At 35.8% G+C, this 13,301-nt stretch overlaps 1 protein-coding gene across 1 annotated transcript in view; it reads left to right on the forward strand.

Moving 5' to 3' along the window:
• The window catches only part of PRSS12 (serine protease 12), a 76,243-nt gene that overhangs the window by 22,413 nt on the left and 40,529 nt on the right, over window positions 1–13,301 (forward strand). Inside the window, exons 6-7 of the mRNA XM_043569588.1 lie at window positions 9,616–9,794; window positions 11,746–11,887. Coding sequence (XP_043425523.1) covers window positions 9,616–9,794; window positions 11,746–11,887 — 321 coding nt within the window. The remainder of the gene's footprint in view (window positions 1–9,615; window positions 9,795–11,745; window positions 11,888–13,301) is intronic.

Raw genomic sequence — 13,301 nt, forward strand, 5'->3', positions numbered from 1 at the left:
ATGTGCCCTGTTCTCAAAACAACCTGGATTTGAGTCCTACATCTGGAGATGAGAAGAGTTATAGAATATCTCTTGGTCAGATTCCCTCATCTATAACATATCTCCTTACATATTGGGGCTGTTGTCTAACACAGGTACTAGAGCAGTTAGCACACGTAACAAGTATATAATATACATCAGCTATCAAGGTCAGTCACATTAGGGACCGTTATAGTTGAAAGATATTATTATTATTTTTTAAAATGTTTATTTATTTTTGAGAGAGAGAGACAGAATACGAGTGGGGCAGGGCAGAGAGAGAGGGAGACCCAGAAGCCAAAGCAGGCTCCTGGCTCTGAGCTGTCAGCACTGAGCCCGACACAGGGCTTGAACTCACTAACTATGAGATCATGATTGTATGCTCGACTGGACTGAGCCACCCAGGCGCCCCTAGTTGAAAGATATTATTAACATTCAAAGTGAACCAAGTATTTGGTGACAAGATTATCAAACACTATTTTTCTATGCAGAACTTCTATTTAGTTAGCTGTTTTATGAATTAAAATATGAATTTCATATTTTAAAACATTCTAGGGTCTGTATGTGTATATTTACTGGGCTATCGGTTGTGTAATCATTGGTGTACTAATTGATTTTCATGTTAGTTACTAAAAAACTTACATCTTTGCAAAAAATTTTAAGAACGTTAAGGGTATAGTAATAGCATATTTAACATTACCAGTTGCAGTATGGATTACTCTGTATTTAAGCTATAAAGCTTTTTAATTATTAATATATTTCTCTGGGGAAGAGGCAGGTTTTATTGCTTAGAAAAATGCAAAAAAATTTCACAGACACACTGTGAATGTTAATTATATTTACAGTCATAGAAATGACCCTAAAAATTTATGTTGAAATGTACAATTTTCTTGAGAGCCAAAAAGTTTTTTTCACTTACATTTTTTCACATTACATTAAACAGGGACCATTTTGACAAACAATAGTCTATTGCATAGAAAGAATGTAGAGATGGAATCACCAGGAAGACTATATTAGCATTGAACGCATGTGAGGGTCACGTGTTTATATCTTTCTTGAGCATTAGCTTATTGCTATATTTTTTAAAAATGTTGATTTATTTATTTTGAGAAAGAGAGTGCAAGCGAGGGAGGAGCAGAGAAGAGGAAGAAAGAGAATCTGAAGCAGACTCCCTGCTGTCAGTGCAGAGCCCAACGTGGGCCTTGATCCCACAACCTTGAGGTCATAACCTGAACCGAAATCAAGAGTCGGATGTTTAACCCACTGAGCCAGGCGCCCCTTATTGCTTTGTTTTGTATGAGAAGATTCATGTTTAGAAAAGTAAAAGAAAGGAAAAATATGTCCCGATATACAAGGCAGCAAAACTCCTCCACGAGCCTAGGCAACAAGCAACAATTCAGCTTGGTAGACATTTGTTTTTATTGTAAGTACTCTGAGGCCCTGAGCTGATATTGTTTGCTGGATTTCTTTCACTTGATTTAATAATTACCTCATAAGCTTCCATTAAAGCAGTGTTCTGCAACAGTGCTTCCTTTAGAATCTGTTTTGCTTACTTAATGGCACAGCCTTCTCAGATGAAATAGTTTTTAATGGCACATGGTTGATAACAGCGTAATTGTTGCTTGTCTGGATTTATGATTTTTTCCTAAGCAAATTTTATCTCAGTCTTATTTGTTTGTTGAATTCCCAAAGGGAAACTACATCATGCCTCCCTGGAGTGGTAGTTACAATTTCTTTGCGAGACGCTGTTTTTGTTGACTTTCATCTTTTAATGGTGTCTGTAGAGTTTTTGGAGCTGGCAAGCTTCCTAAATACAAAAGAAATTACTGTACTTTTGATACTTCAATTTGATTAACTCAGAGCTTGGAGAAAGATGAGGAACAGGAAAGGAGGCAGCCAGATGTCAGAAAGTTGACTTGAGAATGCATATGTACACAGTGAAGTTTCAGGTGGAGACATTTTAATCAGAATTCCTTTTGTGAAGTTAAAGTTAAAACATTTCCTGTGTCTTTCAAAACCCTTAAAAGCATATCTTAGAACTATGACATCATATTTTATTGTGTGGATATGCCATAATTTACATAGGAATTTAAAAATTATGAACACATCTTTCTTAGGGTTTTATTTTATTTATTTATTTATTTGGCTATGAAATTATCTAGAGAACAATTTTATTGAGTGATCAGAATAAAAATCTGGTACAAATTGCTTTTAAAAAATACTTCTTTCCTTTTTTTTATTTTACTGTTCATTAATTTTTTCACATTTTATAGATTTTGCCATAAAGATAAACTTCTTACAGGGAGTAATTGAGCAGGAGAGAGACCTTGTCTGGCAGAAGAGGAAATTAGTCCCTCTGTGATTACCTGAAGCCCCAAAGTCATACTGTTAAATGAGAACCAGAATCTTGAGACTTATGGTTCCCACTGTAGAATTTTTTTCTTTCATGTTATAGTATTTGCAAAATAGCCAGGTGTTATTAAGAATAAATACCAATATAGACCTGAAAGAAATAGGGAAGTCAAGAGATAAAGGTAAATTGTAGGGAGAAAGTGATGATGACACATTTTAGATAGACTACATTTGAGGTGCCATAGATACCTCATTGAGAATGCCCCCCCAGAGGCTGTAAGATAGCAAAATGTTTCAGAGTTAGCTCTGTTTTAGCCAGACAAGTTTTACTATCCAGTGGTGGTATAATGCTGGGCAAATCATTTAATTTCTGGGCCTCAGTTTCCTCATCTGTATATGGGGATCATAATATGGGGTTGTAGGGAGGATTAAATGAGTTAATACATATAAAGCTGTTAGACCAGTGCCTGGCATGCAGTAAGCATTCAGTGTACATCAAATATCACTATTGGAAAGGCAGGGGATTTATTCTCCAGAGAGAAACCTAGGATATTGATCATTAAAGACGAGGTTTTTCACTCAGGTTATAAGTGTCACACACTGATATTTGAAGTGAAAGGACTAATCCTTCATAACCTAACAAACAATAATCTTGCACAATAGAATTGCCTGACTCTATTTTGCATCTACTCAAAGTAGTAACTAAGCCTGGGGATTGAATTAGTTAGATGGTGCTATTTATTTGGTCTTTTTCTATGAAAACAAACTTCACACAAATACAATCAGATTAGCTAAATAGATTTAAGAATGTTTTGGATAAGGATCAGAGGTAGAATCAATTTAGTGTTTATTGGGCATTGCTGTTATGTAGGTCAAATAGCTTTACAGAAAAAACAAAAAACAAACCTTGATTTATTAAATCAATGTATTATATTAGAGCACCCCTATTCCACAAATTTATTCTGTGGTCAGAGGGTAAGAAAGTGGGCCACACTGGAAATTTTACTACAAATGAACTGCTGGGGGTTGGTGTGGGAATAATTTCCGTAAGGGAAGGACAAAGAACACACAGCTTTATCAAATTCACGTGGCAATTATTTGACTTTAACAGTCCATGAGTTTTATGTTGCTTTTCCCAATATTGCCCAATCTCTGTAAAAGCAGAGTCATCAGCTTCTTTGATGTTCCCTAAAAGCCAGCACAGTCGAGGACACCAGGAAATACTATGGGCTCTGAAGGAATATGTGTATATGTAAAATTATCTTCTTAATTTTAATAAACTCGAAAATGAGCCAGAAAAACCTAGTCTGTGTTGCATTATAGTTTCCTGGTTCACATTTTTGTTGTTGTCATCAGATTTATTCAATTTTTTCTGACTAGTTTATTTCAATTAAACATTTTGTGATCATTAAAGTAATATTTACAAATAATGGAAAATATGTAAATATATAAGGAAGATCATAAAACACCCAGGTAGTGTTTTTTTTTTAACGTTTATTTATTTTGAGACAGAGAGAGACAGAGCATGAACAGGGGAGGGGCATAGAAAGAGGGAGACACAGTATCTGAAACAGGCTCCGGGCTCTGAGCTGTCAGCACAGAGCCTGACGCGGGGCTTGAACTCACGGACTGTGAGATCATGACCTGAGCTGAAGTCAGACACTCAACCGACCGAGCCACCCAGGCGCCCCCCAAGTAGTGTTTTAAGAGAGCATTTTATCATAGATGACTTTCCCCAGAGTCATGACTAGGGGGTTATTCCTCTGTATCTTGTGTTCTCCCTTAAGGAAGGGATGCAGTTCAGAGGCAATTAATCAGGCCTTTTGTTTTTCCCTAGGACCTCTATCACATGATCTTTAACATATTTGAAACACAATGTATTTCAGTTACTCTGCCCAGCCTATCTTGAATCACTCCCAGCTAATCATTAATTTAGGGTTGGTTTTGGGGGGGGGGGGGTAGGGAATAAAAAGACTTTAGTCTGTAACCTTTTAGCCTAAATATTGTACAAAAAATGATACTAATCTTTTAAATCTCTAAAAATATATGTTAGCTAAGAATGCATTCCTGTTGTCTTAATTTGACCATTACCTGACCATTTGACCTGTCATTTGTTCAGTAGCCATGAATATTTCTTCTGTGAATAGCCTGATCTTCTCCCTTCCCCTACTTTATGTTGGTTGTTTTGTCTTTCATTATAATGTAATTATAACATTATTACTAATTTCTAGGAGTTCTTTTCTTTGATTGCTGTTATATATTACAAATATTTCTTCCTGCTTGTTGGTTTGCCTTTTGACTATGATTATGGTGTGTTTTGCTATACAGTATTTAAATTTATATGTGGTTAAATTACACTTTTTTTTTTTCTGACTTTTGGGTTTCTTATCTTGCTCAGGAAATCCTCTTTGTCCCAAGGTGATGTTATTCTTATACTATGGTCTTTATTTTATTCTAGTGACTTCTTAACCTTCCTTTCTCCTATCTTTCTTTCTTTCTTTCTTTCTTTCTTTACTTTTAATGTTTCTTTTTTTTTTTTTGAGAGAGAGAGAGAGAGAGAGAGAGAGAGAGAGAGAGAGAGAATGAGTTGGGGAGGGGCAGAGAGAGAGGGGGACAGAGGATCTGAAGTGGGCTCTGTGCTGACAGCAGAAAGCCTGATATGGGTCTCTAACCCATGAACCATGAGATCATGACCTGAGCCAAATCAGACACTTAAATGACTGAACCACCCAGGTGCCTCCTTCCTTCCTTCCTTCCTTCCTTCCTTCCTTCCTTTTCTTTCTTTCTTTCTTTTTCTTTCTTTCTTTCTTTCTTTCTTTCTTTCTTTCTTTCTTTCTTTCTTTCTTTCTCTTTCTTTCTTTCTTTCTTTCTTTCTTTCTTTCTTTCTTTCTTTCTTTCAATATTTACCTCTTTAAACCCTCTGAAATTTATGTTTTGCTTCTGAGTTGGGATCAAATTTTATATTCTTCCATATTTTATATTCTTCCATATTCCTTATAGCACCTAATCCTGGCTCAGTGAATTGTACCCATTGAAATTTTCTTCGGTAGATCTTTTTCTTTCCTGGCATTTATCCCAGGGCAATGATCCAAGGAGGCTGTTAATCTGCCTTTCTCCAAAGCTTTCCTATCTGGCTTCCCCATGACCTTCATCAGTCATCCTGTCTCCTCTGCCTGTGTTCTCCAACTTTCAGTGTTCTCTACATCAGCTTTCATATTTGCTTTCATTAATCTCTTTCCTTTAGAGCAAGGGTCAACAAACTTTTCCTGTGAAGGGCCAGATAGTAAGTACTTTAGACTTCGCAACTACTCAACTGTGCCTTTGTAGTACAAAGGCGGCCATAGATAGTAAGTTGGGAATGAGTGTGGCTTTGTTCCAAAAAACCTTATTTCTGGACAGTCCAATTTGAATTTCATATGGCCTTCCCATGTCAAAAACTATATTCTTGATTTGATTTTACCTCAACCATTTATAAAGTGTAAAAACCACTTTTCACTCCTGGCCATATAAAAACAGGTGGTGTGCTGAATTTACCCCTTGGGTGGGAGTTTGCTGATCTCTGCTCAGGAGCCACAGCAAGGGATCAGATTCTTTGCTTTCATCCTGGACTGTCCCTGTTAAAAAAGGTGCCGCAGGTCTCAGGAATGCATCTCTAAGCACCTCCCTTCTTTGAACCAAACTTAGTAAATATATTAACATATTTAAAATAATACATTTCAGTTATTCAGGCTTCCAAATTCTGGACTAACTCACCATCAGTACATGACTTTAGAGTTATTTTCAGTGGGTATTACACTGTTCCCATGTTCAATTCCGTGTGAATGTTATATGAAAATCTTTTCTTTTGGAAGGTGGTATCTACTCTACTATGGGCAACTTAAAACATTTTAATTTATTCACAGCCTTAGAGACTACTATTACAAGATCATTTGGGTATAGAATATATTTTTCTGGGAGCATAAATGCTATCTTTAGAAAAAAATTTTTTTTTGGTTACTACAATTGTTTTGGTAAAATGCCTTACGTGCACTAAAAGGCTTGAAATTTTTGGCCTCCGATTATCTCTGTCTCTGCCACAAGAATCCCAAGTTGAGTGATGTAAGTCATAGCTTAATGATCTTTTGGGCCATCATCTTACGGTCCTTAAAAAAAAACAACATAGACTTGTCCAATATCTTACAGGCTACAGATTACTTCCATAAGTAATTTTTTTTAATGATTTCAAAACAAATTAATTAATTAATTAAAACATGTTGCAACCTTAAAACCAAAAAATGTTAAGATTTTCATTGATTCAACCCTGCCCACCACTTGCCTGACTCTACCTTTGGGGAGCAGGGAGAACAAAAACTATGCTGTTTGTTTAAACCAAATGCCAAATGGTTTTTAGATAAGTTGCTTAGCAGTGAAAAATATGCTCTTCATCAACCATGAAGGGGAAGCTTCTTGAAAGTGCCAGATTGGGAAAGGTACCAACATTTATTCAGTTCCTACTTTGCATCAGTTTAATTCTTATAACCCTGCAAGGGAACATTTATCATCCCTATGTTCAAAAGAAGCATTTCAGGCCTGGAAGGTTTTTGTAACTTCTCCGGGGCAGCTTACGTTGGTAAAAATAGAGCCCAGATTTGAATCTGAAGGCCTGTCTCCACATCTGCTTTTCTTCTTCAAAGATTCAGCTTGGAAAGAATAAGCTTTTTGACATGGTCAGTAATACATGAACATGTATATGTGTGTCCATATTACACTCTTCTGTGGGCACATAGACATATATTGAAACAACTGAAAACTTCATTTAAAAAAATCCTATTAATTGAGCATTTATTCCTTCTTTCCAGAAGAGTAGATATGGCTTTTTGTTCTGCCATATGTATCCCCTAGCAAAACAAATTCACTCACCAAGTTGTATCATTTGATAATTTCATTTGTGTTAGGATTATTTTTTTTCCTTTCACATTTGTCTGATTAGCTCTAGATATTAATCTTTAATATTTGTTGGGGCAGTCTTCTTAGAGGCTACTGTATGACAAATATCAGGTAGTGACTCAAGTGTCAGGATTCTAAATTTAAAAATTTTAACTCCACCAAAATATGCTGCATAAGCTACCTATTTTTCCTTTCCTCCAGCTTTCTTCACACCTCTTCCTATAAACATTCCTTTATCTTTCCCCTTGCAGAATCTCTGGATATTAAACAGGAAGTGGGTCAAGTGATAATGGAACAAGTATTTGCTTTAATGGTATTTAAAAAGTTTAACTTTATTAATACCTTTAATAAAGGGTATTAAAGGGTTTAACTTTCAGATGTTTGGGGGTTTTCCTTATTGTTTAATTAGTTAATTAATTAATTTTAAGTTTATTTATTTATTTATTTTGAGAGAGAGAGAGAGAGAGAGCATGAGCAGGGCAGGGGGCAGAGAGAGGAAAGAGAGAGAATCCCAAGCAGGCTCTGCACTGTCAGAGTGGAGCCTAGTGCGGGGCTTGATCTCACGAATCATGAGATCACGACCTGAGCAGAAACCAAGAATTGGATACTTAACCAACTGAGCCACCTAGCCACCCCTTGGGTTTGTTTTAGACACGTTCTCTTAAAAGAAACTTCCATGGTATCTAGATTAGTCAAATAAGCTCTTCTTTAACCATGAAGTTGATTATCTAAAACTTTGCCATTGCTGGGGTATTATATACATTTAGCAAACTTTTTTTTTCCCTTCAATATATTTTGGTTTAAATTCTCAAGGTAGTTATAATGCTGTGAGAAAAAGGCAACTAAAATAATGGGGAATAACCACGAATATAAATGCTCTACTCTAAAAATTAAAAGGCTAAAAGGTGTTGAAATTGCAATTTCTGAAGTTATTAATCATTTTGATAGTCAATTATGATCATTTTGAGTGAAATCTGACGTTCTAGAATGTGGTATCACTTTGAATTGTGGCAGAAGTAAATTTAGTACAAATAAATTTGAGTGAAGAGATGTTTTAGTTAGAAATATGTTTGGTTGTGAGTAACAGAGAGTAACAGAGAACTGAAAATAACAGTGGCTTAAGCAAGATAAGAGTTTATTTCTCTCTCAAGAGAACAGAGATAGCCAGCTCAAGGCTAGTATGGTGGTTCCACAACCATCAGGGTCCAGGCTCTTTCTTGCTTGTAGTTCTGTCATTCTTAACATAGCACCTCATGGACCAATATAGCTTCTCAAGCTCTAGCCATCACCTCTGCCTTGCAGTCAGCAGAAAGGAGAGAGTGGAACAAAGATACTTCCTGGAAGTGATATAGGACAACACTTCTACTTAAATATGATTGGTCAAAACTTAGTCATCTAAGATGGGTACAGAGTTTGAGTTTGGGATGATTAAAGAGTTCTGGAGATGAGTGGTGGTAGTGGTAATAGTTGCACAAGAATGAGAATGTGCTTAGTACACTTAAAAATGGTTGGGGCGCCTGGGTGGCTCAGTCGGTTGAGCGTCCTTCAGCTCAGGTCACAATCTCGCGGTCCGTGAGTTCGAGCCCTGTGTCAGGCTCTGGGCTTATGGCTCGGAGCCTGGAGCCTGCTTCCGATTCTGTGTCTCCCTCTCTCTCTGCCCCTCCCCGTTCATGCTCTGTCTTTCTCTGTCTCAAAAATAAATAAAAAAAACATTAAAAAAAATTTAAAAATGGTTATAAAGTGGTAAATGTTATGCTCTGTGTATTTTAAAACAAACAGTCATCTGGAAGGAGAAGAGGCTGGGAAATGTGGTCGTCACTCAGGATAGCCATTGCCCTCCTAAAAATCTGTGGTTCCATTTCTAGTGAAGAAAAGGAGAGTAAATATTGGGAGATAACTAGCAGTCTAAAACATTTGTGAAGGCCGGGACGCCTGGGTGGCTCAGTTGGTTAAGCGTCCAACTTCGGCTCAGGTCAGCCCATGTTGGGCTCTGTGCTGACAGCTCAGAGCCTGAAGCCTGCTTCAGGATTCTGTGTCTCCCTGTCTCTCTGCCCTTCCCCTGCTCGTGTTTTGTCTCCCTTTCTCTCTCAAAAATAAACAAACATTAAAAAAAAAAATTTAAAACATTCGTGATGGCAAAAAATATAAAGAGTAACAAATGAACAAGAAGGAAAGAAATACAGCTAGTCATATATGACCTATGAGAGTGAATTGGTAAGGGGAAGTATGGATTAATCATAAATATGCCTTTACTGGGGTAAAAGAAATTATGTCAGACTAACTTTTAATGTCTAATCCAGAATTCTTATGTTTGTTCAGTGGCATTGCCAAAGCATGGAACCAGGCATATTTTGGGGAAGGCTCTGGTCCAATAATGTTGGATGAGGTACGCTGTACTGGGAATGAGCTTTCTATTGAACAATGTCCAAAGAGTTCCTGGGGAGAGCATAACTGTGACCATAAAGAAGATGCTGGAGTGTCCTGTACCCCTCTGACAGGTAAGAATTTCACCCCATTAATCTACCAACTCTTGCCCACACCACCATCTGGGCTTACCTTTTTTTCTCTTCAATTTAAGATAATATAAATGAGCATGCAAATAAATCCTACAAATAAAACTAAAAAACAAAAACCCAAATGAACACAAGCTGTGTATTAAAATGGTATGTTCTTATCCATAAATATTTCTGAATTTGTCACCCTAAAGCTATACAGTCCTAAAAATACAATTTTGTTGCAATATATAATGAAATAATCAAATCCAATAATCAAAATCAGTGTGCAATGATAAATTTCATATACTAGGTATATATTTAGTTCCTTTATCTATTGACCTGCCTTGTCTCAGAATACGTTCCTAACTGGTGAAACCATATTGATGGGATTGTCGGGTAAAGCACACTAGTAAAGGAACCAACTTAACTTGCCGGTGCTCACCTCTCCAACTGTTCCAAATCGCAGCATGCTGGTTAGGATGTGTTATAAGAAGGGCATGTCTGAGTACAAATAAGTGCATTTGCATATGTACTTACATGTTTTGTGGGAAGAAGGGGGAAAGGGACAGACAAGAAGTTGGGTCATCACAAATCCATTGTTTCTATGGTAAAAAGAACTTGAAGAAAATAAGTGGGGTTTGTAATCTTTCTTTAAAAAATGAAAATAAAGGGGCGCCTGGGTGGCGCAGTCGGTTAAGCGTCCGACTTCAGCCAGGTCACGATCTTGCGGTCCGTGAGTTCGAGCCCCGCATCAGGCTCTGGGCTGATGGCTCAGAGCCTGGAGCCTGTTTCCGATTCTGTGTCTCCCTCTCTCTCTGCCCCTCCCCCGTTCATGCTCTGTCTCTCTCTGTCCCAAAAATAAGTAAAAACGTTGAAAAAAAAATTTGTAAAAAAAAAAAAAATGAAAATAAAAACTTTGGAGGACCCATGAAATGCTGAAGTTATACCTTTTTATTTATATATTTCTATACATGCTGTTGTTTTTATTAGCAGAATAACATGTGTATATACAATAGAAATATAAAATTTATACCAGATTTTAAGCCAGAGCACATCATCTCTTTGGGTCTCCATTTCCTCCTCTTTCAAATGAGTGTAATTTTGTAGTGTTACTGTGATGGTCAAATGAGGTAAAATGTGTAGCAGTGTTTTGCAGACTGTAAAGTATTACATTAATAAGTGTGTTGCTAAGAGACCATTTACTTTACAGATCCCAGAGATTAATGAAAAGTATCACCTTTACCCAGGATTATTTATATGTTTCATTTGGGGATGTTTGGATTATCTTGCATGGAAATGGCTTTTAAATCTACTTTTGGGGGGATAAATGTATTATATATCTGCTACGCAGCTCTTAACAGGGTTTTCTGGGAATTAATTATTCATTGAACTCATAAGCTTCAAATTCAGATCTGTATTAATAAAAGAACACAAGTGAGACGTGTACCCCAGTTTTTATAATTTTTGAATGCCTAAGGAATAATAAATGCATTGACACGATAGACCACACTTTAACCAGAATAGCTTTTTCTGTCTTCGTATTTCAGTACTTTTTTCATTTGCAGTTAAAATTTTGAACCATTTCCAAGTTTCGATGTTTTCTTATTTTTTAAGTTTAAATGACTAATTTTCTCATACTTCTGGAGATTGAAGCTATAGGAAATTTCCCAAATATTATTTAATCTGGAGAAATCTAAATAACGAGTTTGGAATTATATCAGAGTATATTTTTCTGATCAGAAATTAGAAGTGCAAATAAGGAGAAAAGAATATTTTGTTAGGACAAATATATGTTATGTCATACTTCAGAAACAGTCCAATGACAGATCACTGAGCAGTCTTGAAATAAGTTAAACAAAAGGCCTAGAGAGAGAGGTGATAATTTTAGTGAAATTAAAATGTTCCTTTTTTGATAAGTGGTTTGCTCAGTCTCTGTGTCTCCTTCTTACCACAGATGGGGTCATCAGACTTGGAGGTGGTAAAGGCAGCCATGAGGGTCGCCTGGAGGTGTATTACAGGGGACGGTGGGGGACTGTCTGCGATGATGGCTGGACTGAGCTGAATACATATGTGGTTTGCCGACAACTGGGATTTAAGTAAGGTCCATTGATATGATGCAGCTCAATGCAAGTTACATTTTTTAAATTCTCATTTTACAATCCTTACTTATAATTTCTATCATACTAACAGTGCATGTTCTCTATCATCTGTCTACCTACCTACCTGCCTATTCACCTATCTATATATGGAGTAACTATAAAAAATAAAAATTAAAAAAAATAACATTTTCTGTGATGACAAATAACCATGTCTTGTTTTTATCTCATTACCTTTCCTGTCACCACCCCTCTTCTTGAGTAATTGATTGGAGCCATCGGTGACTTTTAGGTTTTCTTTGTGTCCATTCAAGTAAGACTGTATGCTTTGAATGCTCGACTTTCTTCTGACGCATCACTGCTATTAGATGTTCTTAGTTCTGACATCATTGTGTCTAAAATTGCAGGCAAGCCCAGTGTCAATCCCTTGCTTAAATGTGATGATAATTATCACTTTTATTTGAGAAAAACAGCCTTCTTGTCATGAGATGACCTTTAGAACTCACCCTTGACCTTACTCTCTTAAAAGCTAGTATCACACTTTAGGCAATATATTTCATGTCACACACATAATGCATTCCAGAGTAGAGATTTCAGTTGGTCTGCAAATGATGCCTTTTAGCTAATATTTGAATGAAGCCTATGAATGCCCATTCTTTCTTGTTTTTCATATTTCTGGGTCATGCTTGAATTAATTCTCAGGCTTGGAAAAATTGGCAAAATTATTTCATGCTTGAGACAGAGCTAATTGCATATACTCATTAAACCTTAAAAATATACTTTCATCCAAGCTAGGTATGATCGTGTTTAAACATATTTTTTAAATTTGTCAAAGTAATGTAAAATATTGGATTTTAGAAAATAAAAATTAAAAACTACACCTAATTTTTCCATTCTTAAACCATTATTATTATAATTTGTGTGTATAATTTTATAACAACTTTAATAGTAAGTACATGCATTTTCTATCCATATTTCTTACCTTTATAGTACTACAGTCATAATTTTTAATGATAACATAATGTCCATTGAATATTCATGTCATAATTTACTTAATATTTAGGTTAGTTTAATTTTTCCTGTTATAACTAATGGTATCATGAAGATATAAATACATATTATCGCCCAATATTTTGAATTTTCATGGACAGTGCAGTTATAATTATTGGGTTGAGGGGTATGATGTACAAACCAAATAAATATTAATGCTTAATTAATAAGAATTATTTAATAAATACTATTTCATCTTTAAGTGAATGTTAGACCTGAGAACTGCATTCTATTTTCACAGATTTAGAAAGATTCATAAATATTATTAGTCACTATCTTCATATTTTTCCTTATTAATAAAAACAACAGAATGAGACTTAGTGTTTCTATTTTATTAATTTTGTTTTGCAAATATATTCAATTT

The sequence above is a fragment of the Prionailurus bengalensis genome, chromosome B1 (assembly GCF_016509475.1).
Source record: "Prionailurus bengalensis isolate Pbe53 chromosome B1, Fcat_Pben_1.1_paternal_pri, whole genome shotgun sequence".
NCBI lineage: Eukaryota > Metazoa > Chordata > Mammalia > Carnivora > Felidae > Prionailurus > Prionailurus bengalensis.